Source organism: Artemia franciscana, chromosome 5 (assembly GCF_032884065.1).
Source record: "Artemia franciscana chromosome 5, ASM3288406v1, whole genome shotgun sequence".
NCBI classification, from domain to species: domain Eukaryota; kingdom Metazoa; phylum Arthropoda; class Branchiopoda; order Anostraca; family Artemiidae; genus Artemia; species Artemia franciscana.
Genome location: NC_088867.1, coordinates 44,441,601 through 44,468,682, shown reverse-complemented (window position 1 = coordinate 44,468,682; position 27,082 = coordinate 44,441,601). Strand labels below are relative to the sequence as shown.

General features: G+C 34.8%; 1 protein-coding gene across 2 annotated transcripts in view; it reads left to right on the top strand.

The window, feature by feature from the left end:
* The window catches only part of LOC136027465 (uncharacterized), a 53,321-nt gene extending 27,705 nt beyond the window's left edge, over positions 1 to 25,616 (top strand). For both annotated transcript variants that reach the window (XM_065704756.1, XM_065704755.1), the window contains exons 6-10: positions 3,066 to 3,322; positions 14,313 to 14,460; positions 17,442 to 17,556; positions 22,456 to 22,733; positions 25,250 to 25,616. In XM_065704756.1, the coding sequence (XP_065560828.1) occupies positions 3,066 to 3,322; positions 14,313 to 14,460; positions 17,442 to 17,556; positions 22,456 to 22,733; positions 25,250 to 25,536 (1,085 nt within the window). In that variant the 3' untranslated portion in view covers positions 25,537 to 25,616. The remainder of the gene's footprint in view (positions 1 to 3,065; positions 3,323 to 14,312; positions 14,461 to 17,441; positions 17,557 to 22,455; positions 22,734 to 25,249) is intronic.
* The last annotated feature ends 1,466 nt before the right edge of the window (positions 25,617 to 27,082 follow it).

Below are 27,082 nucleotides of genomic sequence, written 5' to 3'. Positions count from 1 at the left end.
CTAAAAAAGAGGGACCTACAAGGATGCTTTGGGGTACTCAACTGTCGGCAGGGAGAGGATTGGAATAGCAATTCAGATATTTTACTACTTGTGATCTATTTGATAGGAAGGAGGAAACCAGATTCAAAAAGAGAAGCTTAATATTGAACTCAGCGACAGGCTTCTCACTTAATGTGTTGTGGTTGATAAGGTTAACAGAGTTGAGAAGACAAACAAGAAAATGGGAAGTTGCAGTGGGTTCGAGGTCTCAGAATTGCCTCAGGTCAGTAAGAGGTAAGATATTTTCCTGTAGCCAATCTGCAAGGAATCCTTCACATAGTTTCGAAAATGAAAGAGTGAGAGCTATTAGACGAATATATTCAAGACCAGGCTTTCTGCCTTTCTTTTAAATGTGTTTGTGAAACACTGTTTCAATATTTATGGAAACTGCCCAGGCTCTGTAATCTCATTAAAATTAGATAGATAAGGGCTTTCAAAATAAATCGCTAAAGACAATAAACAGAGGAAAAGGGGTGTCCAAAGGGCTTGTTTTCCTTAGTTATTCAATTATACTGGGAGATCGATTAGATCTACGAATTTTCTTTTTTGTGTTTTTCTTAGTCTATTAGCTTCATCCAGTTTACCATTCATGAAAAGCTTTAATTGATGCCTAGTTAGTATTTCTTATGGTTTGATTGATGCAGTATTGATCACCGAACATTATTTGAATTTTATTTTTTGTGGAAAGAAACTAAATAGTTATTATTTAGAATTTTGTAGAATGTATATTTTTTTCGTCATGATTTTGTGTATATTAAGCATTGGATCAATCTTTATATTCAGCCATGTCTAAAGTAAAGAAGGTTGGAATTGTGCAGAATATGGTAAGAGTCAAAGATGATTGAGAAAGAATGATTCAGTTTTAAGAGGGAGACAAAAGAAGGTAGAGATGACAACACCCACCCTGTGAAGACAGAACTGAGGGGGAAGGGTGAATATTATTCGTATTACATATAATAGCGTTGAGAGAGGTGTTTCCCCTAATAATTGGTTCGGTGTTCAATGTTAAAGTCAATGCTGAAAGGTTTAATTCTTGATTTAACATTAAGAGAAGAGCAAACATAATCCATCTTAAAATCGTTAGCGTCATCAACTGAAAGAAATGCAGCTTTTAAATACTTCTACCTTACAAAATCAGCACTTGGCTGTAATTCCTGTGTAGGTTTTTCATCAGAATTTTGGTTTTGCTAGTAATGGAAGACAGCTATTGCAATAATATTAAATCGACTGGGGATATCAGTGGCTTGGTGCTTAGCCAAAGAATTTATCAGACTCAGATAACCAGGGAATAAAAGTATTTTCGGACAAAGGTTACTCTCAGTAAAAAATGGAACGTCAACAGCTTCATTCCCAATGGGTGATCTGGAGGATAGAGTGTACAGATCTGTGATTAACTAGGCAAAATAAGAGATCTTGGTAAAGGGACTATACTTCTATTGTAGCTTTAACATCTGTTTGGTTTAATTTTTGATAACAAGTCAAGTTTGGTAAGCTTGTCAAACTTTAGACGCTAGTAACTAAAAATTTAGGAAATAGAAAATGACTTGAGAGACGTGACAGTCAATGGATTTGATTAGATTAATCAGGAAATTTGGGCTCTAGAACATCGTAAAGGCCAGGTTATGGGAAAATTTATCTCGGAGAGATGGGAGGAAGGACAAAAATACAGATGGAGACGATCAGGAGAGGTAATAGCGGTTTGCAATTGACAGCAAGGGAGAACAAGTAGTGGTAATTATAGGATTATTCCAACCTGCAGAATCTGTTTAATCTGAGTCATATTGATAAGGTAACCAGGAGGGATCAAAAGAATGGGAGTTTTCATAGGGGTAGGGTAGGAAGAAGTCGACATGGGTGGGTTCCCGAGAGGGGGTTCAGAAGGTAAAACGGTGTTAAAAAGGGAAAGTAGGTTGTCTGGGAGGAGAGAGATTGGGTTTATTTCGGAAATGAAGGATGAATGCCCGAGCCAGCTGGAAACTTCTTTGTAGCCAAGAGATGAAAATCGAGTTGTAAGGGAAGAGGTTGCATGGTAATGGGAATTTTCTTGAAATAAAATTTTTAGTCCATGTGTCTTAAAAGTCAGTTATTGGCATTCGTTGTACTCATAAAGGCTTTTAGTATAACAATACAAATATTCAGCGTGAAGAATGAGAGGTTTAGGGGAAGATGTTTTGAACAATTTCGGCTTTTTTTTCAGTATGCTATCTCGTTTTCGTCTCTTTTAATTTGTATCTAAATGGAAGGAAGCGTGATCCAAAAAATTATTCATATTCTAGGATTCTGATTTTTCTTTTAGCTAGAACAGGGCTGGCGGGTTATAACACGCGTCGGATAAAATTGAGCTTTCCGTTTTATACGTTCTATATCATATCGTTCTATATCATATATCATTATATATCTATATATCGTTATATATAGATATATAACGATATATAAACTAATAAGATATATAACTATATAACAATATATAACTATATCGTTATATATCTGTTATGTTTTATTTTGAAATCCTAATGCACTTAATAAGCCCTTTTCCTTGAAAAATTGTTAAGCAAAAGTTAAACTTCAATGTAGATATTGGGGTTTGAGGAGTAATACCCACCTATATTTAACTAAAAAAGACAAGTTTGTGTCCAAACGAAAGAAAAGGGGGATATTAAAACTGAAACCAAACAGAAATTAATGTTTATCTGAGGAACTTTGCCTAAGTATATTAGGCATATTATAGGGAAATTATGAAAAGTTGGGGAAAATCTCGAGAGGTCGGCGGGGGAGGGGGGTCACACATAATATCACAGATAGCATAAAAAGAAGTTTGTTTTCTATGAAAAGAATAAGATATATGTGTTTCTAAAAAAAAATCTACGAAATGTCGAATAATTTCGAATATTAGTAAGCGTTACTGTCAGTTATGTAATAAAGAGAAGCATACTTTTGTAAAAGATAGAAGCATATGGGGTACTTATGATATGTTTAATGTATGATCCACTATAAAAAGAAAACGTAACTCAAAAGAGATGTTTCAGGTACTTTTGGAAAGTATGTCTGGGGATATTATCGCAAACACTATCGGCAGCCCGCAAATGAAGTTGTCCCTCCTAGAGTCACAAGAGGAATGGTTGAACATGAGCTTCGACTTGCTGCGTCAATTTTAGCTGTAATGAAGTTATTTTGGGGTTTAAACGGCTATTGCGAAAAAAAACTTGACAGTCTTGCCAAGACACTTAACCAGATTTACAGAGATGACAGTAGATGGCAACCATTGTTTGAATTTCAGGAATGGGTAAGTTTTATGCTATTATTATATATATATATATATACATATATATATATATATATATATATATATATATATATATATATATATATATATATATATATATATATATATATAAATAAGTTGTCTGTGGGTTATGTCTGTTACACTTTGTCTGTTACGCCAGATTATATCTTCTATATATATATATATAAATAAGTTGTATGATTTTTTGTGTTGACGGTTTAAATGTAAAAACTGGGAATTGCATAAATATTTCGAAATATTTTGACAATAGATTAATGTAATTTGAAAACCTTAAAAAAGATACTTAAAATTGTTGAGCTTTAGCAAAAAATCTGTGGAGATTTCTCCAACTGTCAATGTTAGAATGAACACTCACAAACTGAAAAACATTGAAAAAGATAGAATGTTACCAAATCCTACAATGGCAGAAGAAACAGCCGAGGAAGCTGCTCAAAGAGTTAATGCCAAAAGGCTTGCGGCTAAAGAACGCAAAACCGTGCAGTTAGATGAAGATCAACCTGGACAGCGAGAGTCAAAACATATCAAAACTGAAAATGATAGCGATGATGATTGGGTTTGGGATTTTGACTTGGATAAGGTCATCAATGCCTACCAGATTTTAGTTATAAAAACAAAGGTTCGGCGATATGTATTTACGTCTGAAAAATAAAGAAGAAAAAGAAAACTGGAACTAAAACTGTAAAAACTGAGAATTGCATAAATATTTCAATATATTTTGACAATAGATTAAAGTAATTCGAAAACTTTATAACAGATACTTAATTTTTGAGGTTTATTATAAGTTGTTGAGCTTTAGCATGCTTGGCACGTGAAGATTTTCCAACTGTCAATGTTAGAATGAACATTGACAAATTGAAAAACATTGAAAAAGATAGAATGTTACCAAATCCTACAATGGCAGAAGAAACAGCCGAGGAAGCTGCTCAAAGAGTTAATGCCAAAAAGGCTTACGGCTAAAGAACGCAAAACCGCGCTGTTAGATGAAGATCAACCTGGACAGCGAGAGTCAAAACGTATCAAAACTGAAAATGATAGCGATGATGAATGGGTTTGGGATTTTGACTTGGATAAGGTCATCAATGCCACCTAAGTCAAGCGGTGGTAAATCTTCTGTTTCAATTGAATAGAGGAATTCTGGAGTAAATTCAATTCCTCCTTTTCTGTATCTTTTGCAGAATCGTGACTCTTATACGATTTTTAGTCTCCAGGAAGGTGATCGACAATTTCCCCATTTATTTTACTAGCTTGTTTTGTTGATTGAAGCTAAGATAACTCGATTCTTCATTAAATCAAAACTTTGTTTAGAGAAACATCCTCCAAATACTTCCCCAATTAAATTGCCACATTTTTATTTCCCAGTTCGAGGATGCACTTTGCAAGTACTTCCTGTTCAGGATCGACCCGCATATTTTTCTCAAAGGAAAAATGTTTGAAATTTTTCTAAAGATGACTTTTTTTTAAGGATAAATCGAGTGTTTCGTTGCGGTTGCTTCGGGTTGAACTGGTAAACACTGTCGGAAATCATCTCCAGCAACTAAAATTTCCCCACCGAATGGAAAGTTAGGATTTGCAATGGACCGACACAACTGATCCATATTTTGTAAGCCATACTTAGGAAGAATGGGTGCTTTGTCAAGTAGGAAAACATCTACTTGAGCTAATTCTAAACCTCTGCTTGAACCAGGTCTTATACAGGAAACAGAATCTGAGAAAAGTGGAACTTTCAAGCCCAAGGTCTTGTGTGTTGGTAGGTATGTTGTTAGGTTGTTAGGTATATGGCAATAAACTCGCTGCTATTCCTGTATAAATTGTCCAATTTATACAGGCTCCAAGCATGTCGTGAAATCTTGTGGTTGTGTTTCTTCATAAGCTTAGCAACAGCTATGTAGAATCTGTTATGTGAAGACTGCTGATGAGTTTTGAATTGTCCCGGTTGGATATCTCAGTAGGCTTTTTGTGAAACGGAAAAAGTAGAACGGATTTTCAATTTATCAGCATTTGTAAGAATCTTCCAGAAGGGTGCAATGTAGAGGATATAGGGGAGAGCAACGGTGTTGTACAGCGTTGCACAGATAACGGCAATTGAAACGAAGCTTAGCAGAGACTATGGAAGTATCGGAAGCTGATATGCGTTGTTTGATTAATTCTGTTAGGAAATGACGAGTATGAGAAATAGTATTTCCAGTGGAAATACCAAGATGAACGATTTGGTCTCATGGACAGATCTTGAAATTCCCAAATACAATCTCATGAGGAAGTGGGCCTATCCAGTTAAAAACCACGACGTCAGACTTTGCAGCGTTAAATTCAAGGCCAGATTTTAAATGTTTTGCTTGCAGTTTTTGGAAAGTTTCAGAAATTTTGTCCAAAGTTCGTTTAATGTTAAAATGTAGATAAGTTCGAGCTCGAACGCAAGACATCTCGCACTGGTCCTGAGCTTCAAGAACATAATTATTGAAATAACAAGGAAAGGCAATCGCACCTGACCTGGCTCCTCTCTTAACTCGTATAGTTCTATCCAGTGGCCTTGTCATTTCATCTTGCTTAAGAGAGATTTTAAGACGGGCTCTTAGCTTAGCATACATATCCCTTTGAGATCTAATAATTGCCGGATTTACTCCTCTTTTAACAGCCCTTAAAAGCATAAAGGGGTGGATCGTGGAGTCAAAGGTGTGGCGAACATCATGACTCGCCATGGCGAATGAACTACCTGTACAAGAAGCATCAAGCAGAGCATTAGCAACAGCCGCAGGGGCGTCTGAACATTCAGTGCCATATTGAAGGCCGAATTGATATGGAGGTGTGTAACATTCTTTCAAGCTCTTTTATGAACAGTAGTTAATAAGCTTGCATAAACTGGTTGAAACACTTATGGGCCTGAAAGATGAGCGTTGATTAGAGGTTTCGCGCTTTTTTGGTATAGGAGGAAGATCTCCCACGCAGAATGTCTACGAAATCAAGCCTTATGTATAAATCATCAAGAGAGATATTCTAAGAGCTAAGGACTGTCGTATTTGATATGTAGAGCGTGGATTCCATCTGTGTCTCGTAACATCTTTGGCTTAAGGCACATTATAGCATCAGCCACAAACGTTATGGGCACTGTACAATCAGAGTCAGAGAATGCATACAAAATTGGTGTAGCTCTTCAGAATATTAGCGTTCTAGTTGGGGGTCTTATGGAGAAAATGCGGCCTCATAGAAAGAATACCGTTCAGATAGAGGAACATCAGCAGTGGAAATGGAAGCTTTTGGGGTCCTTGGACGGAGTATCAACCAAAGAAATTTAGGGTTATCTTTGATTTTATTTTGCTGACTTTCTTGGGGTGAAGTTCCTTGGCGAACTTTTTATTTGTTGTGATGCGGATGGAATTAACAGGACCGGATCGTGGTCGGTCGCATTCAATCCATAGATGTAGCCAAAACTTTGCTGAATCACAAAATTGGGAGACACTTTGATTTTCATCAATTTTGATTTTCATCAGGAACTGTTTGATTTTCATCAGGAACTGTTCCTGGCTGGCGATGCTTCAATGGAATAGCACAAGATTCTGCTTATTGTAAACCATGGCATATCTTTGCACAATAAATATCGAGGGGAATGTGTTTTTCCTCAATGGGCAGCTGTGAGTGCTTTATTATCTCTGATTAGCAGTAAAAATGGTACTTTAACCTTAGAAAGGGTTGTAGAAACACTATCCCAATACAGTTCCGGGCTGAGTAATGCCCAATTACGTATACACGATGGATTTGGTGTTTTGGGTAACTAATGGGTATCTGAGAAGTTTGATTTGGTGAGAAAGAAAACATTAGAGGTAGGTGATTAAATATTAAACGATTACAAAGAACCTTCGGTTGAGCTCCACTTGAGGTCCACTGAACTATCAAAACCTTCGGTTGAGAGACATTTAAGGAGGGAGAAGCGATAAAGTGATCTATGTTGGAAGTGGACGAGGAATCCTGATAAACAGTGTGTCATAATAAACTTCTTCAACAAGGAGTTATACATGAATTTACCAGATCAGTCTATAAGATTTGGTATAGTGGTATATTGCTACTAAACAGTGTATCGTCTGATACCAATCAAAATCATTTCCTTTTGGATTTTATTAAGTTGAGGTGATACGTACTTGACCTGATGCAGATGGATTAATGAGAAATTAGTTAAATTTTCTAGAAAATTATCTAATTATGAGAAATTAAAGATTATATAGATAATTTGAAGAAGACTCAATATATATAGAGAGAAAGATGGGCTTATTAATATAAATAAACAAAACAAAACAGCAAATGGCCCGAAGCAAAGCTTGTTTGGGCTTACAACCCCAGTACACATACAAATAAAAACAATACGAAAAAGGAGAGGAAAATGAAAAAAGGAAAGAAAAAAAGATACGGGGTTATTCTTCAAAAAAGACGAAAAAGACAAAACAAAAAGAATCTAAAACCACTTGACCAGTATCGCATAAAACAAAACCAACATCTTGGCTCCACTTGAGGTCCACTCAACTGTCAAAACCATTCGGTTGAGAGACATCTAAGGAGGGAGAAGCGATAACGTGGTCTATGTTGGACGTGGACGAAGAATCCTGAATATATGTGAAATATTGGTCTTAATCAACAACATACAAAAGATTATGAAATATTTTACCAATCATAATAGAGCGGGCAGATGAAGCAGTTAGTGTGCAGATAGAATCTCCAATATTTAGACATGCAGAATAACTAGAAAAAATGCTTGAAATGCTTCTGCATAACTTTTCAGAGGCAAGAGCAAAAAGGCGTTCAGACGTATCATTATGGTAATCAATTGGCGAAATATTATAGATAAAAATTATTATCAACTTTAACAGCAAGAAAGTAATCACAGGATTCTACAAGCAGTGAACGGAAAGTGGAATCCACGTAAGTCACAAGGTCTACCACCAGCTCTATTTTGTTTTGCAGGAGATGCATAGCAAGTGAATTTATCTCTAGTTTCCAAAAGACTAAGGCTTAACTGACTTAAAAGATGCCCTTCTAAGCAAATAACGTCATGTTTTGACACGAGCTCAAAACATGATTGGACAATTGGATCATGTTTGGACAAGCCCACCGTTAATATTTAGAGTTAAGCATCTCATATTGACATTGTGACTGACTGTTGGCACCTCGACAATGTGGATTCAGCTGAATCTTGGCTGGACGGTTATTTGGATATTATACGCTGTTACAGATGTGACCACCATCTTTGCATAAGACGCAGAACATACTAGCTGTGCAAGCGTTTGAACAGTTAGAAACATGATTGGTAGAACCAAAAATAGCACCTAATTGGCAATTTATTGCTACGTGAACTATCTCAGTACACTTAAAATATCGACAGGGAAGGAAGAGAAATTCCTGAACAGGTAGACGTTCATAACCAATGCGCATTGATTCTTTTAGGAAAAAGTCAAGGTCACCCCGAGTCTTGAACTGCACTTAGAAGATGCGAGAAGCGCCACATAAGCTTATCTTTGTGCTTTATGGGGTTTGTTGCTGAAGGTCAAAAAATTCTAACGATTGCCGGACTTCCTTAACGACGATTGCGAAGACTGGTTCTTTCATAGAAGCGCTTATAGATGGCTGAGCGGTTTTCACAATCTCAAATATTTATTAGCGGCTGATTTGGAGCGCAAAATCTGTAATGTCATTTGAAGCCTCTTTGTTTGTAAACAAATAAACGGTTTACTGTCTTGAGGATCCATATATATATATATATATATATATATATATATATATATATATATATATATATATATATATATATATATATATATATATATATATATATATATATATATATATATATATATATATATATATATATATATATATATATATATATATATATATATATATATATATATATATATATATGCCAAAATAATTTTAGTCATTTAAAGTATATGACAATTGTAACTTGGAATGTTACGACGTTAAAAGATAGCTATCGTATCGACATTTTGACTTACGAATTCAGACGCTTTGAACTCAAATTATTAGGAGTATCAGAAACTTGTATCCCAGGGAAAGGAAACATGAAATTAGGTGATATAGAATTTATCTACTCAGTCAGGAAGGATGGAGTACATGGACAGGGAGTAGGGCTCATGATGAATAAGGAAGCTGCTAAGTCCTGTTTAGGCTGGGAAGGCATTATTGATAGAATACTAGTCGCTCTTTTTAAGACTGAAAGCTGAAAGTGCAAGACGTCTGTCATAATAGTATATATACTGTAGAACCGACTGAGGGAGATAGTTTGTGACTGAATTTTTCTTACAATTGCAGGAACAAATAGACAGAATCCCAGGTAGAAATATGGTATTTTATTAGGCGATTTAACGCCCGGTAATTACCTCCCGGGAAGTTACCTCTGGTGACGCTGGTAGACTGAATATCAGGGAAAAGGTTTTATGTTTAATAGAGAGGAGATTGTTTAATAGAGTATTGTTTAATATTGTTTAATATGTTTAAAGATTGTTTAATATTGTTTAAAGATTGTTTAATATGTTTAATAGAGAGGAGAAGGGGCTTGTACAAGAATTTTCTGAGTGATCATGTGAAAATTGTCGCTTGTCTTCTAACTGTACACAAAGTGACCCTCTTCTTGATGTCTTGGCGTTGCCATAGGTTCGCTACAACCACCCTGGGAAAATTACAAATTCTTCCTTAAAGTTGTGACGTATCTAGATCGTGTTTGTTGCGGAAAAGTTAATATGCCAGTAAAAAAAAAAAAAAAAAAAAAAAAAAAAAAAAAAAAAAAAAATATTGCAGTCGATTTCGAGACCGAGCCCTGGCACACAAAATGCTTGTATATATCGATTCTCATTGTCGCTTCTCTTCTAATTGCAGATAATATGAACTTCTTGATGCCATGACTTCAGGTTACGTTTGATGCAATCACTCTGGGAAAATACTTAAAAAGACATATAGTTCTAACAAAAAGATGTTTTAAACTAATGCACAGTTTCTTGTTTAAAAGGAGTAAATATATTCGTCATTCTTTTGGTTTCAGTCATGAGGTGTCAAGTTGGCATTAACAATTGATTTAAGAAAATCTGGCGTGAATTCAATTCTTCTATGCTGTTAATGTATCAAAGAATCATCCATTTTACAAGATCTGTTTTCTTCTTGAACTCGTTGTGATTATCACTGTTGCTTCTTTTCTAACCGCAGATTTCATTTACGACTCGATGTATTCGTTGTGATACTGATTGTCAAGTGTCTTGTAGCTGTACATCTTGCTTGCGCTTTATTTTCGTCCATGATTACCTCAGACTTTTTTCCCTGCCTTTTGCTTCAGCTGTTTGGATTCATTCAAAATCATGTGCTCCTATGCATATGCTCTCTGAAATATCTAAAATCGGCATAATCATCGTTTTATTCTTTAGTTTCAAGTAATGTAGTGGCAAATCAGCGATTGCAGTTGAATTAAGAAATTCCGGCATAAATTCAATTCCTCCTTCCTGTTTAAAATGTTCTTTATTCAATCGTAATTTCCTGGAATATCTAAACTCCGCAGTAGCATAATTATCGTGTTATTCTTTATTTTTAAGTCACGATTTTATTTGCAATTCAGTGTCATATGTTGCTCTTTCTTATTCCATGTCTTTTTCTGTAGCTGTTCAGTCATTTGTCATTTTGTGTGATATTGCACGTGTTATTCAGTTAAATTTTCTGCAAAGCAGTTTGTCGTCTTATGTAATTTTGCATGCGTTATAGATACAAAAAACGATACGCCATCTCCTTGGGCATATATGATGTAATTTAAGGACCATCAATACGATTGTTGAAATGGCCGCTGCAATCAAGTATAGAACGAATTCCAGGCCTTAGCAGCCAAAAATTTAAAAATTCGAAAAAAAAACTATCAAGTGAGTAAGAATCGCCATTTCAAGCTGATATAGTAATGGTATCTGTTATTTCCTTTAATCATAATGGTAAAACTGTTTCGAAGCATATTTATATATATATATATATATATATATATATATATATATATATATATATATATATATATATATATATCTATATCTATATATATAAAAATAAGTTGTCTGTCTGTCTGTCTGTGGATCAGGTAATTTCGTTAATAATATACCATTTAAAACACCAAAATGAACATGCTGGAGTAGTCACTCGATGAGAGAGGGTGTCAGAACGGAGAATGAAGGTCCCAGGTTCAAATCCTGGTTAGGCTAAAAAAGGTAAAAAACTAAAAACTAAAAAAAAAACTGAAAAAACTAAAAAAAGGCAAAAACTACAAAAAAAAACTAAAAACTAATAAAAAAAATAAAAAAGCTAAAAAACTAAAAAAACTAAAAAAACTAAAAAAAAACTTAAAAAAAAGGAAAAAACTGAAAAATAGAAGAGAAAAAGAAAACTAATAAAATTAAGAATAAAAATAAAAAAAAATAAAAAAGATAAAAACCAAAAAAAACTAAATTAGCAATCACCATCAACAAAGCTCAAGGGCAATCATTAGAATCATGAGGTATAGATCTGAATATGGATTGTTTTTCACATGGACAATTATATGTTGCATGTTCAAGAGTCGGTAAACCTGACAATCTAAATAAATGACGACACTCAAAGAGAAAGCGACCGGGACAAAAGGAATGTTCGATTAGCAATCAACAAAGCACCGGGACACAGGGAGTATAAATGACGACCAGGACATAAGTAAAAAAAAACTAAAAAAACTAAAAAGAAGGTAAAAACTACAAAAAAACTAAAAAGAAAAAAACAACTAAAAACTAATAAAAAAACTAAAAAATCTAAAAATCTAAATAAACTAAAAAATAAAAAAAATAAAAAAGGAAAAAAATAAAGGAGAAAAACAAAACTAAAAAACGAATGTATATACAGACCGGGACACCGGGATACAAATGACGACCGGGACACAGGGAATATAAATGACGACCGGGACACAGGGACACAACTACAACGGGGACGCCGGAGGGCACAGGGGGATATAAATGACGACCGGGACACCGGGACACAAGGAATATAAATGACGCCCGGGACACTCAAAGAGAAATCACAGACTGGGACACCGGGACACAAATGACGACCGGGACACAGGGAATATAAATGACGACCGGGACACAGGGACATAACTACAAAGGGGACGCCGGGGTCCCCTTTGTCATATAATCGTCATATAAATGACGATGGCGACTCAGGGAATGGTCGATTAGCAATCACCATCAGCAAAGCTCAAGGGCAATCATTAGAATCATGAGGTATAGATCTGAATACGGATTGTTTTCCCATGGACCATTATATGTTGCATGTTCAAGAGTCGGTAAACCTGACAATCTATTTATATGCACAGACAATGGGACAGCAAAGAATGTTGTATATTCGCAAGTTTTACGTAGTTAAAAACATATATATATATAGATATATATATATCTATCTATATTCACAGGTGGGACATAGGGACACAACTACAATGGCGCGTAACTAATATGGCGCGTAACGACTTACGCGCGCGGGGGGGCTTGGGGGGGGGCGCGAAGCGCCCCCACCAACTAGGTGTTGGGGTGGCGCGAAGCGCCACCCCAACAGCTAGTATCTATATATATAAAAATAAGTTGTCTGTCTGTCTGTGGATCAGGTGACGTCATGTTTCTGTGTCGGCTGACGTCATGAAATTAGTTGTCATCATTTTTGCTTTGACGGTGACGTCATTCAAGATATTTAAGATACATGCGTTCACGGAAAAATGTTTAATTGTAAAATGACTGAAGAACCTACAATGGCAACAGCCGAGGAAGCTGCTCAAAGAGTCTATGCCAAAAAACTTGCTGCTGATAGAGAAAGTAAGAAAAGAAAGCGTGCCGAGGAATCACAAGAACAGCAAGAAAACAGGCTTGCAGCTGATAGAGAAAGTAAGAAAAGAAAGCGTGCCGAGGAATCACAAGAACAGCAAGAAAACAGGCTTGCGGCTAAAGAACGCAAAACCGCGCAGTTAGATGAAAATCCACCTGGAAAGCGAGAGTCAAAACATATCAAAACTGAAAATGATAGCGATGATGATTGGGTTTGGGATTTTGACTTGGATAAGGTCATCAATGCCTACCAGATTTAAGTTAAAAAACAAAGGTTCGGCGATATGTACTTCATAGTGACGCTGAAAAATAAAGAAGAAAAAAAACTGAAATAATGTAAAAAACTATAAAAAACTAAAAAGAAAAAACACTCAAAGATAAATTACAGACCGGGACACAAATGACGACCGACACAGAGGGAATATAAATAACGACCGGGAACCTAAAAGAAAAATTACAGACTGGGACACCCGGACACAAATCACGACCGGGAATATAAATGACGACCGGGACACAGGGACACAACTACAACGGGGACGCCGGGGGCACAGGCGGGATATATAATTGACGACTGAGACACAGGGATTGTTTGAATAGAAATTACAGACCGGGACACCGGGACACAAATGACGACCGGGACACTGGGACACAGGGAATATAAATGACGACCGGGACACTCAAAGAGAAATTACAAACTGGGACACCAGGACACAAATGACGACCGGGACACAGGGAATATAAATGCTATTTATATGCACAGACAATGGGACAGCGAAGAATGTTGTATATTCGCATGTTTTACGTAGTTAAAAATATATATTTATATCTATCTCTATTCACAGGTGGGACACAGGGACACAGCTACAATGGCGCGTAACTAATATGGCGCGTAACGACTTACGCGCGCGCTGGGGGGCTTGGGGGGGGCGCGAAGCGCCCCACCAACTAGGTGTTGGGGTGGCGCGAAGCGCCACCCCAACAGCTAGTATATATATATATATATATATATATATATATATATATATATATATATATATATCTATATATATATATATACATGTATACATATAGCGAGGGCATGCCTGTATTATTATTTACTTTTGTTATAGATTGAATATATAGAATGGCGATCATCTGTTTTGAAATCAATATATCATCCAGCTCAAATTAGAGATGAAAACTTTGCGACTGCCACTGATGCCTCACCATTTTATCACTACCAAAAGATGTATAAGAAAAAGTTGGCAGAGTTCCAAGGTTGAATTTAAGTTTGTTTATTATGTGCGAGGCTACGCCAAAAATCAAGGGACATATAATCTAGAGTCCTCTAGTTGGTCCTAATCGTAAATTGCCTTTTTTTTATTGTTGTTTTCTCTATTTCTTCCTGCATGTATATAAACTTGATATCACACTAAATCTCGAAATAGAATAAGATTTATCGTGTTTTCACTCGGTCAACACTCGGTTATCAATTGTATGTCGCGGTTGTCAACCCCTCAACACCACTAAAAATGCAATGTCATAAGAATTTTTTTTTAATAACAGAACATAAACATAACAAAACCAAAAATGATCTTTTCCTTAACGATGATGTCAAAATACGTTCTATTCTTAAAACCAACTTGGTTCTCTATATCCTGGTACCCCTGTAGTCAATATTGTTATTTTTGAAATGTACTCTTCATACAAGCCATTGCTTTATTCTTTACCCCAAAACACAAAACCTAGCGCATTCTAAATTGTTATTTCTTTAGTTGCAGCTTGTTACCCTGCCCTAAAATGCAACGTTTGTTTCAAATGTATTGGATGCTGGAATAATTCTATTCCATTTCCAATGCCGACTGATTGCCACATAAATACTAATAAGAAATGCCAAAAAAGTCCATCATGTTGCTTTATTATTTGTTATTATTGCGTACCATTTGCATGAACCTGTGTTTCCGTACCCTAAATGTATCAGAAATTGTGTAAAAAGGTTGACCAATTAGCACAGGTATGTACAGCTTGTCCAAGAACAAGCGGTATGATTCTTGCTTACAAGTCACTCTTTGTGATATCAGAAAAAAAAATAAAAATAAAAGCCTATTAGAGCCTGGACTGTAAGTTTCAAGGTTCTAATACTTTTTTATTAACTTAACCTTCTCTGTCGGTACCCTCCCACCAAATTTCCAGTGAACGTAGATACAATAGTAAGGAAGATAGGCTAGGGTCGGAAGTGGTTGGCGCCTTTGAAAATCTACTTGGAAAAGCAATTCAAAATTGCTGTTCCCATAAGTTTCCAGCCGATGTGAGGTGAATCAAGAAAATGCGCATTTGAAAAACATTATTTTTACCTTCTATTGGTTCAGGATACTGGATCAAAAACAAAATTATGGGATAATTATCCCATAATTTTTGAGACGACCAATTAATAAAAAGAAAAGTAAAAGATGCTTATCTTTCTGCTGAGAAGTTGGCGCTGGGAGAGAGTGTTGAAGAGCCCATTTTATGGCTCTAATACTACAGCTAAAAATTATGGTGGTGAGATGGCTTGGTTTATTGGGGAGAGATAGGTCCATTTTAAGTCTGAAACTTAAAGCGCGCGCTATATTATATAAGTGTATATAATTTTTTTGTAAAATGTCCTAGTAATATATCTTTATTTTGTGGTTTTCTAAAGGTCTTTCGTCTGCAGTCTTAAAATATAACAGTTCAAAATAGGGATGAAATCTCTAAATAGACAGTGAAACAAATATAAAATTTTAACTGAATGTTTCCGACACATATACAGTATCCATCATCAGCAGTAAAACTAAAAGACATCGATAAAAACAACAAATTTTATACCCAATAAACTAATCACGTATAGTTTATTGCTTTCATTTTTTCTAATGGAACAGCGGAAGCAAATCTCCTTGACCTTTTTAGCTCTGGTTCATTAGATTTATCTGAGATATCAGGTGGACAGAGGCCAAAGCTCTTAGGTGAAATTAAATTTAATTTATATGACCTCAGTAAATTATCATAAATTGAATTCAATCCAAATTTACCTGTATCTCTGTTTATGAAATTATTCTTGAATAAATTTTATTGAATTTCGATTTTTTCCTTGAAAATTTGCTTTAAACCTTGGTCCCTAGAAATCAAAGAGACATTCTCAAACGAAATAAAATGATTTGGATAGTTGAAAATATGTTCCGATAGAGCCGACGTGAAATCTTAGGTTTGGAATTTTTTTTTAAGGACGATGAAATAGAATTATGATGTTGTGGTAATCTCATTTTCAGATTCTGGTTAGTACGTCCCACCTAAGACCTTCCACAAGTACATGGGATTTTATAAACCCCACTTTGTTGCTCTATGGAAATTCGATCCTTTCCGGAATTTAAAAAGCTGGCTAAAGTATTAGCTAACTTTTAAATTATCCACGAATGCATCGAAAAACGATAATTAAGTAGATCCTTAAGTAGATAAGTTATCTTTTTAACAGACTCGTAGCTTAAATTCGATTTAATTGATAAATGATTCTTATATTTTTCCTGATGTTTATTATTCCTATAAATGATAGAGGTATGTTTATGTCTGATTGTGTGTGTGTATTTAGCTTGTAATAATAATAATAATAATAATAATTATAACTTATTTGTACCCTCTATATACAAAAATGCACCCTAGAGGAGCAAAGAAAAAAAACAAGACAAGAACTACACAAGGACATCAATAATATTCTTACTCAGCAAAAACACGAAGCAAAAAAGAAGAAAAAATTCAATCATAACAGAAAATATACTTTAGCTGACCTTATGGATGCGCATTCCTGCATTAGGAGCTCCCCCTCCTTCCTTTGGGATTTATTTGTAACCATCCACTCTAGACGAATTGAGCCATGAATCTTTTTCGTGTGTATTTTCGATCCCCATGAAACTTTCTCTTCAACTGATGTCTTATATTTTTATTCCTTTAAGAGCCATGGAGGTTCTATTCACGTTTATTCACTATCTATTGAATTCTTTTTTTTACCCATTGTTTAAAGAGTTCGTTTTTCAGGCTATGATCTAACAGAGACTGCTTAATAGTGTTATTGTATGAATTACTTATAGGATATTAACTGATAGGGAAATACCAGAAAAAAGGGATGAAAAAAAGGTCCAAAATCTATAACAGGACCCTGTTTGGAGCCTTCTCAAGAATTCTTGTTCTCTTTTGACTTAATCAACCATTCCCCTTTTGTTTAACTCAGTTGTGTTAAATGTTTTCAGGGCAAACATTCAGCGAAGAAGAATATTTCAAATCTGACGGAGCATACAATCCAGCTTTTGAATTCAGTCCTTCAATAACTGCATTTCATACAAAGGATAAAGAATTCCGTCAAAGGTTTGATATTTATATTTTTAATGAAGAAATGCTATATTATGTCTTAACATATTATATTATAATTATAATACAAATACAGAAGAGAGAATAATGAGGACTTTTTTCCCAAGACAGTGAACGAAGAAAATCTATTTGAATATTTCGGCCCTATATTTAACGGCCGTCTTCAGAAAAGATTATAATAAACAATAAGACACTTACAATAAAAGTTCTCGGTTCAAAATCCATTTTTAAAATAGCCTTTAAAATTGCCCTGGAAATTTTATAATTTGGAAACACCCAAAAGAAAAATCTTAAAAAATTCGTAATTTTCCCGTATGAAACAAACACAACTTAGGAACAATAGAAAATTTTTTTACAAGACAGTAGAATTCAATTCAGTGGATATTTCATCCCTATGTAACCAAATATGTATATATATATATATATATATAAAAACTTACATTAAAATGTGAAAATTAAAACAAAAATATTTTTTTAAAAAACTTTTTAAAACAGCCCTGGCATCCTTACTTCAACGAAGTTTAACCAGGATTAATAAATAAAATGATGTGAGATGTTAAATTCATTCAAATCAGTTCAGTTTTAATCAGTCAATTCATCAAGTCAGTCAGTTTTATTTATCAATCCTGGTTGAACTTCGTTGAAGTAAGGATGCTGATAGGTTGGAAATATACCCTGAATTGAAATCCACTGTCTTGGAAAAATTTCCCTATTGTTCCTAAGTTGTGTTTGTTTGATATGTAAAGGCAGTGTGGTCTTCTTCGCTATTTTCGTAAGAATAGACGTAAGATAGATCCAGGGGGGTGGTGGTTGGGATCTTTTTTCATTACCTAGGGGTATTTAGTCGAAGCTTCTAAAGAATATTGAAAAAGAATGTTGAACTAAATCAAAAGATGGTTTGTGCGTCATGGTTTTAAAAATTGTGTATGCAATTCCGTCAAAGGTTAGATATTTCTGTTTTTAATGAAAAGGTGCTACATTATGTCTCAACGTAGCACATTATAATTATAACATATTAACACATCATATTATAATTACTAATATATTATAACGTATAATATTATATTCTGGCTACACCTAGTTTTGGAGAGGAAGTTTATTTAAATTAGGTTTACCGTTTAGGGCGTTATGTCGGTAGATGCAGCTAAGTTCAAATTGCCATCCAATTCTGAGCAGGAATAAGGTATTTGATGTTATTCCAAAAGGGTGGTGCACTTGTCCTCTCTGTAAAGATGAAGAGGGAGATTTTAAACTTCTTCTCCGAAATTGTTCGGTGCTTTCTGATTTCAGTGAAAAATATTCATATGGGGTTGATTTTGCTGATTCCTGGCGTTCATCAAAGTTGTAACCCAACAACAACTCGGGATGGTGTGCATACAGATAAATGCTTAGAAAGAAGGAAAAGTTTAAGTTACTTTAATTCTAGGCTTTTTCGCTTTGTATTTCGTTTCGTTTTGTATTCATTTTGTTTTATTTATGCATTTTGTTTGTATACATTCCCTCCCCCCTCATGTTTTGTCTGCAATTCTATTTTAATATGGCCTTTGCATTTCTACCACCAAAACTACTGTGATAATAGTACTTTTAAGGGTAAGTCTATGAAGGTAAAATTTGGGAGAATATTGACAACAAATTCGAACTAATAAAAGACACTGTGTGCATTAAGATTGTTAAAATAACATCTTTAGAGAATTAAGAACTCTGATACCTTGTGATGGCGAAGTGGATAAGATCGACTGTACTGACTGAGAGTATCTCAGTTCAATCCCGCGCATCGCAAGGAACGCTTACTTGTAAAATTCTCCAATATAATTTTTTCCACCTGTTTTTGTCATTTTCTGATACCTGTTTCTAAATTGCTCAAGGTGGTTTTTGCTATGCAAATTGATAAGGAAAATCCACCCTCAGTGTTCTTTTTTAAGCCAAAGATATAGCATGGGTATTTTTTAGATTCATTCCCATATTTAATTATTTTTAAAATGAATTTCTTATTAAATAGCAATAGCATAAATTCTTACTCGATCTTTAACTCGATTCTAGATTTCATTCCCCCCTCATTTTTTGTGTACAATTCTTTTTTAATGTGGCCTTTGGACTTGTAAAATATACTGATCTATCTATCAACGCTACTTCATTCAATTGACACTGAAAAAATATTCTTTGGACTAAGTTTTATTAAGATTAAAAATCTTCAAATTACAGATGAACATTAAATATTATAGTCTTACAGGAATCTTTATTTTGACTAAAATTATGCAATGAGATTTCTTGTGCTGATATAATTTCTTGTCTTTAAACCAATATCTACAAAAGGAAATTGGACCGAATTCTGAAAAAAATAGGTCACTGTTTGATAAATAATAATTTTTTGCTAGGCATTGCTTGCCAACTTGCAATATTTGTTTTTACCAAAAAAGTGGCGTATAAAATTAGTCGAATGGATAGAGAGAATAATTCATGATCAAAATCTATAGTTAGATATATACTTTGTTACTAAGTTTGTTACAATAGTTTGTTACTAAGATAATTTCATATTTAGAAAGGATTAGGGTTCCATATAAGCTTCAAGAAATGAAATTGGTGTGTATCTTAACGGTTTCTATAAACCAACTAAAACTGAAATTTTGATTGAAAATTTTGACTTGTTTTTAATTTTTTTTTCTTCCGCTTGGCAACACTGTAACGATTCTAAAGTTTATAGTTGTTACCTCTTATAGACAGAAACTGTTAAAGATCGGCTTATCGTTAATTTCTTACATTTCCTGCTCTGAGGCGTAACCCAAAGAGTATAGGAAATTCGAAGAAGATCTCTTGGAAGGAATGGCGAAGGTATTTTATCTTCAGTTGCTCAAAGCACAAGCACCTCCGCGGCACCACCCCCAATTGCAGCTGCACAATCATTTTTGCATTAACAATTCCGTCTCTTTTGACAAATCTTCAAGAGCCGTTTCTGTCATCTGGCGTTTTTAGTTCGCAGGCAGACGCTGGAGGTTCGTTTCTAGCAAATCCATTACCAATGTATACAAAGCGAAATAACGAGTATCTTACTTGTCAGTTTAACAACCTAATTTGTTTTACGATACAGCAACTAGGGGCGAATTTAAGAAATTGCGAGGGAGGCCTGTGATTTTTTAAAACAAACTTTATGAAATCTAGGGGGGAGGGGAGTTGGTTTTATCGATTTTCGTTTGGTGAAAATACAAAAAACCAAAAGTTACTTTAAATTGACTGAAAATTTCTTAATTATTAATATGTTTTTTATCAAATGTTAATGTTATTCTCAGAATCTTGGGGGTAAGGGCTTGTCCCCCTGCATCTTGCACCCCTGGTTACCTTACCTCAATCACCGTAAATTCCATTATGCTGGCGTGAAAGGATGAACAAATACAAGTTATTCAAGAGGGGAAACTCTGGTTGGTTTCTGGCCAACTAAAAATCAAAACCATAATTATCAAGAAAAAAAGGTACATTTTCTATGTTGCTCTGGTGGCAATACTATCATCGTGTCATCATAATAAATAGTGTTTTGACCCTTGCAATAAAAAAAAATTGTATATTAGAAATCAAATAATATCTATGTCATTTTCAAATTCAGGGAGGGGGGGGGTGTGCAAAAATAGGTGGTATTAACCTCCGGACTTTTACCTCCCCTTATTTTGTCCCACTGTCTTTAAGTTACAAAGAGTTTTTCCCCTGTCGAATCCTTCAGAAGAAGGTTCAACAGTCATTTGTAACCTTGGAATAGTGTAATGTAAAAAACTAGCCGCAAAATAGATTCTTGGAAGCACCTAGCGCCGTGAATTCAGCAATAATAATAAAAAAAACTGCGTGCAGAAAAAAATTAACTAAAGATAATGGGAAACTTCCAAAGAGAAGAGACGAATCGTTGGAGGATTTGTTATATCGCTATACATATTCGCTATTCATTCTCTACGCTCGCATCATCATGATTTATGGCGTTTTAGCCTATGCAAGAAATGGTTTAAACCGTAAAAACGAGTTTCTAAATTCTTCCTGATGTGTTCATCACATCAGCTTTTTTCCATGTCGACTTGTTCAAAAGAATATTCAATAGTCATTTATAACCTCCAGATGAAGCAATGTATAAGATATTCTTGCCTATAAAAATAGCCTTTAGATACTGAAAATACACCCCATATATTTCCCCATAATATTTTTTCAAAGGGTCACTAGCCTATCCAATAAATTTAATACTATTCTATTATTACCCCCCATCCCCCGATTTCTCATAAAATAGAAAAAAGTCAATGATATGTATGGTAGAAATTTTGGGGAAAATTGTCTTAGAGTACTTCTTCAATCTCCCTTCCCCAGTGACCAAAAATCAAAAGTAAGTGGGCGAGGGCGAAAGTAGGAAAACCATTGCTGTTATCCTTTCTTGTAAAAAAAAAAGCGCCGCATTCTTCCTTCACATTACCTAAATTTGCTTTTTTGTTCATTGTTAGTCTTTTAAGGAGAGGAAGTATTGTATGTACGGTACATTTCCCCTCCCCCTTACGAATGCATATTTCATGTAACACCTTTTTTTAGATATGCAACGGGATCAGTCTTAGCCTCAAATTTCCTTTTTCTTATAGGAATTTCTCATTCTGCAATTTTTTTTTAGGTAACTTAGCCCACTAAAATCATGGTTAACAAAAGACTTGCTCATTTTCTATGTAAAGACCTCTTATTGATATCATTGACTTTCTCCTTATTTCTTACTTGTTTTATTGACATTCTTATGGTATTTTCGCAGATGATGTTGGTATAAAATAAAACCAAAATAAAACCTGTAATGGATAAAAGCTTCTTTTGGTTACTGAGTACGTAATGTCCGGTTTTGCTTAGTTTTTCCCACTGTATTCACTAACAATAATAAGATAATTTTTATAGGTATGCGTCATTGACTAAGTCAGAAAAAGAGTCTTTAAAAATATCGATGAAACCGGTCCCAGTTAGTAGGAGCCGTTCACTAAGGCATGTTCTCGATCCTGATGTTTTTGTGAACGAAATGAGTCGCAGGAATGTTAAGGTTGAACGAGCATCTGGGCTTGTTGGCAAAATATACTTCACGAAACAATTATTGCCAATTGAGGTTGATTTCAGTCGTCACCGTCCTACGCTAAATTTTTCGTCTCTTTATTTTGAAACTCCTGGAAGAACTCTATGTGGTAATTTTTTTTAAAGTTTTTAGAACTGTTCTAATGGTTCTTAGACACTACACCGTAGAACCTTTCAGACTAACATAAATTAAGACTTTATTTTACGTCACGTAACCTTGCGTGTTTGATCTTGTCCGTAACGTAAGGAGTACCAAGTAGATTCGAGCTCTAGATAGAATTTTACGTTGTGTTACTTTATGTTACGTTAAGGAAAAGCCAATAGCAACAATAAAGTGATATTTTTGGGTAAGTAATTTATAGATTTTGAAAGTAAATTCATAAAAAATTTTCCTAGAAAGTCTTTCACACTCGATCAGATCTTCAATCTTCATCCTCATTCAATATTTTTTATTTTTGAATACTCTGGTTATGATGACTGTAATGCTTTAAGAAAATGATTATGACAGTTTTATGGATTTTTATGTTAGCCTAGTATTAAAGGACTTGTTTAATGTGAAAAGTTATGCTTAACGTGACGTAACTTAATAGCTTAGTATAAAACGTTGCATACGTAACGTGAATGCGAGTTATAGGCAGGAGTCGTTTTAGTAGTAGTAACTTTTTGAGAGCCAAAATAATTGTCACAAAACAAGGAGGAATGTGAGATTTGCCAAGTTTATCACTACTTCCGTCATGACACCACATGATGTTGTGTTGCGAATCTCGCAATACTACTTTTTTAACAGAATACGAGAATACTTTTGAAATGTTAGAAACTTTTGAATATTCGAAATTCTTGAAACTTTTCTAACAGAATTTTAGAGACTTTTTGCAATTTATTTGGGATATTTATTTCGGGCAATTTAGCTGGGGTTAAATATTATAAGTGGTGCTATTTCAACCAAATCTCTAGCTTTTAGGGGTCTGAGGGGTTGGCAGTCCCAATGTTTTTTGTAGTAATTTGTGTTCGTGTTAGTTTGACTCGATGATGTGTTTCAATTTGGCCTTGTTTTCGATTTTTTTTATTTATAATAAGTCAACAACAAAAGAGAGAATAATGAGGACTTTTTTTCCCAAGACAGTGAACCAACAAAACCTATTTGAATATTTCGGCCCTATATCTAAGGGCTCATTATTCTCTCTTTTGATGTTGTATTATGGAAAGGCAGTGTGGTCTTCGTCATTATTTATAATAAGTTATGTTTGTTTCCAGTTTGAGTTATTAATTGACTTTATGTGTGATCGTTTTGGGTTTAAGTTAACTCTCTACTTTGATTAGAAAAGTTTTGTTTTGTTTTAGAGAATGTTTTTTTGTCTAATCAGTGTTTGAAAATGACTGTTACGAGATACATATGCCGAATTTACATTTTAAGAAAAATAAAACAATGAAAGCATATTAAATATATACGTCAGTTTAATGCAAGGTTTGATGATGACAGGTTGGGTTAGATTAGGTTTGGTTAAGTCATGTTAGGTTAACTTAGGCTATTTTTTAACCCATTTCTGATATTTATAACCAAATTCAACCTAACATAACCTAAACGAAAATAATCTAAGCTAACCTAACTTTAACTTTTACCATCATAGCTTGCATAAGACTGAAAAAGCTGAATCGCAAAGCTAATTGAATCTAAGCAGAGAAAAAGTAATTTTGGATATTAACCTTCATTTTCATGTTTTCTTTTGTAAAGGGTAGAGGAGGTGGCCAGAGTAATACTGAAGCTCACAGTCCACACCCTACGTATAAACACCGTAAGTAGACTACGGCTTGTAAGGTTATGTCATTATAACCTAGTGAATAGTCTCTCAACAGCGAAAATTTCTCGATGGAAATCTCCATTGGACGGCTCTACTCGCATGTCACTTCAGACCACCACTCTGTGGTAGGGCGTGGGAAGGGGGCAATATTTCTAGGTTTAATCGAACCGGTAATCTTATCTATACTCAACACTGGCTCATTCTATAGAGACGCACTTCCAGATATCTTCTCTCGTAAAAGATACATCAGCAAAATAGGAGGAACAATATCGTGTCAAACTTCCCAAAACCTACAACCTAGGCGAGAAGATGAAATATAGGAAATGGTACATGGTAATAAACTTATTATTATCTCGTCAGATAACAAAAAAGGACTGCTTACAAAATTGAAAAATGTGCAAATACCTCAACGATATTACCGCCTCAGGGGTTCTGACCAATTAGGGACGCCGGTGGGTGAGCACGAGATATTCTGCCGATCGATTCAAAGACTCGCTGTGATCACACGTCTACCATCTTTGAAATTCCGTGTTTAGCCAGTGCGATGACTCACCTTTAGCCTAGATTTTCAGAGATACTGGCTAATTTTACTAATAGCTAGGGCCAAGGGTGAAATAAAGAATTTAGAGACGGGATAATATTGAGTTATAGAAAGGACATTTATGTGATAATCAGGGCCAGGGACGCTACATCCTTACCATATTAAAATCCCTTTCAACTCATTAGGGTTAAAATATTATAAGCTCTTAATTCTCATGCAATGCAAATTAAGAACAAAAAAAAATATTTATCTCGCACTAACTCATTTCGAGCTTCTATTATTTTAGATTTGACGGAAGCATCTCCACATGAATCTGATAACTTGGAAGATGATCCTGAAAGACTTCTCCTACCAGTGGCCTGTCAACCTCTAGCGTTGTATGAGGTTTCACCAAGTGGTTATAAAGGAATCAATGTTTGGCTCCGATATGTACGTCACCAAATACCTCATAGTTTGGCTGTTTTAGTCGAAACGTTAGCAGAATTATTCGAAATATCAGAGATGGAATTAATGTCGGAGGTTTATTCACTCGAAAAAAAATATAAACCGGATGATGTCCTCAAGCTCGTGTGAACTATTTCTAGCTGGTTTTTTTTTTGCAATTCAGTAATTGTTACCAACAGTCGATACAATTATAATTTTTCTATTTTCTATTCACTTATAATGTTGTTAACTAACATTTCTGGTACTTTCCTTTGAAATACATTCAAACATACAAAGATAAAAATAATATTTTTTATCGCTCTAAAAGTCCTAGGGCTATGCCAATACAAAATAAAATTCCCTTCTAAACAAATGACAGTACTTGACAATCACAAATCACATGTGAAAAATACACATCAAAAAATCTACTTCTTTGTCGGCCTGAGAAATTGTCCTAAATTGTTAACAGGTGCAAAACATTCATCACTCATTGCATTCATCAGCTACCTCTCATCAAGCCAACTCTGTCCTTAAACTATGCAACTCACTCAGTTCTTCACGCTTATACATCACATGACCGACAGTCTGATCCATACTTCCACACATCGGTCAAAACTAAGGACCATTCTGCCCTTGCCGCCTCCCTAAATACTTCCTACTTACCCCAAGTGGTAAGCTTTTCCCTCTCAATTCAATAATTTACTTCAATTCCTTTTTTTATAAATTCATCATAAACAAAACCCCTTTCCCTCATGTCTCCTTCCCCGCTACATAGGGGCGCAGGGAATCAGATAGGCTTCTTTCATACTCCCAAACCCATACCTCTTGATCCTTGTAAAATGCTTCCTATCATCTTTGGAACCTCTTTATCTATTCCTATTTCATTATTCCACAATTCTTCCACTCCACAATCTTGTGAAAGCTCCTTACTTGATGCAACCATGAACTTGGGGATTCATCACTAAGACTTTCTAAATAAGCAGATTTAAGTAGCAACACTCGTGGCATCTTCACAATACGCTCCCAGAAGCTAATCGTATTCACCAGTTTATAACTTCTTAGCGGAAGAACCTCTAAACCTTCTCTAACTACTAAACTTTTAATGTTCCTATGTTCTCCTAGCCATCTCTAGTAATACCCTAGTTGTAACCTTTCTTACTTATCACTTTTCCGGACATCTCCCAGAGGTCAGTCATTAACTGTGAGTTCCAGCGCGTTAGATTGTCAATAGCAAGCATCAAATTAAATCTGTAAAGTGAAAACAGATCCGCTCCCCCCTCCCCACATCTAAAAGAAGGTTTGTGTTGTTTAGATTCTTACTTAAAGTAAAAATATTTCCGTCTCAATTACGCAAAGACATTACTGGACAATAAAAGACAACAACTTGACAAAGCATAATTTGAAAAACACAAACAAGGTAGCTTTACTTTTTGAGTTTTCCAGGAATCCTTTTTTTGTCAATATATTTGAAATAATTAATTTATTTTTATCAATACTGTACACAATAATTATTCATCAGTATTTTCTACCTTTCAAGTCCTTGTTTTCAAGACAAAGCAAATCAACTGGCAAACCATTCATTGTTGCACCAATAAAAAAAAAGAAGACCTTTTAGATAATAAAACACATCTCTTTCATGTTGTCCCATTTACAATTTAGAACTTCTACTATCCAAATATCATCCACCCTCCCACAG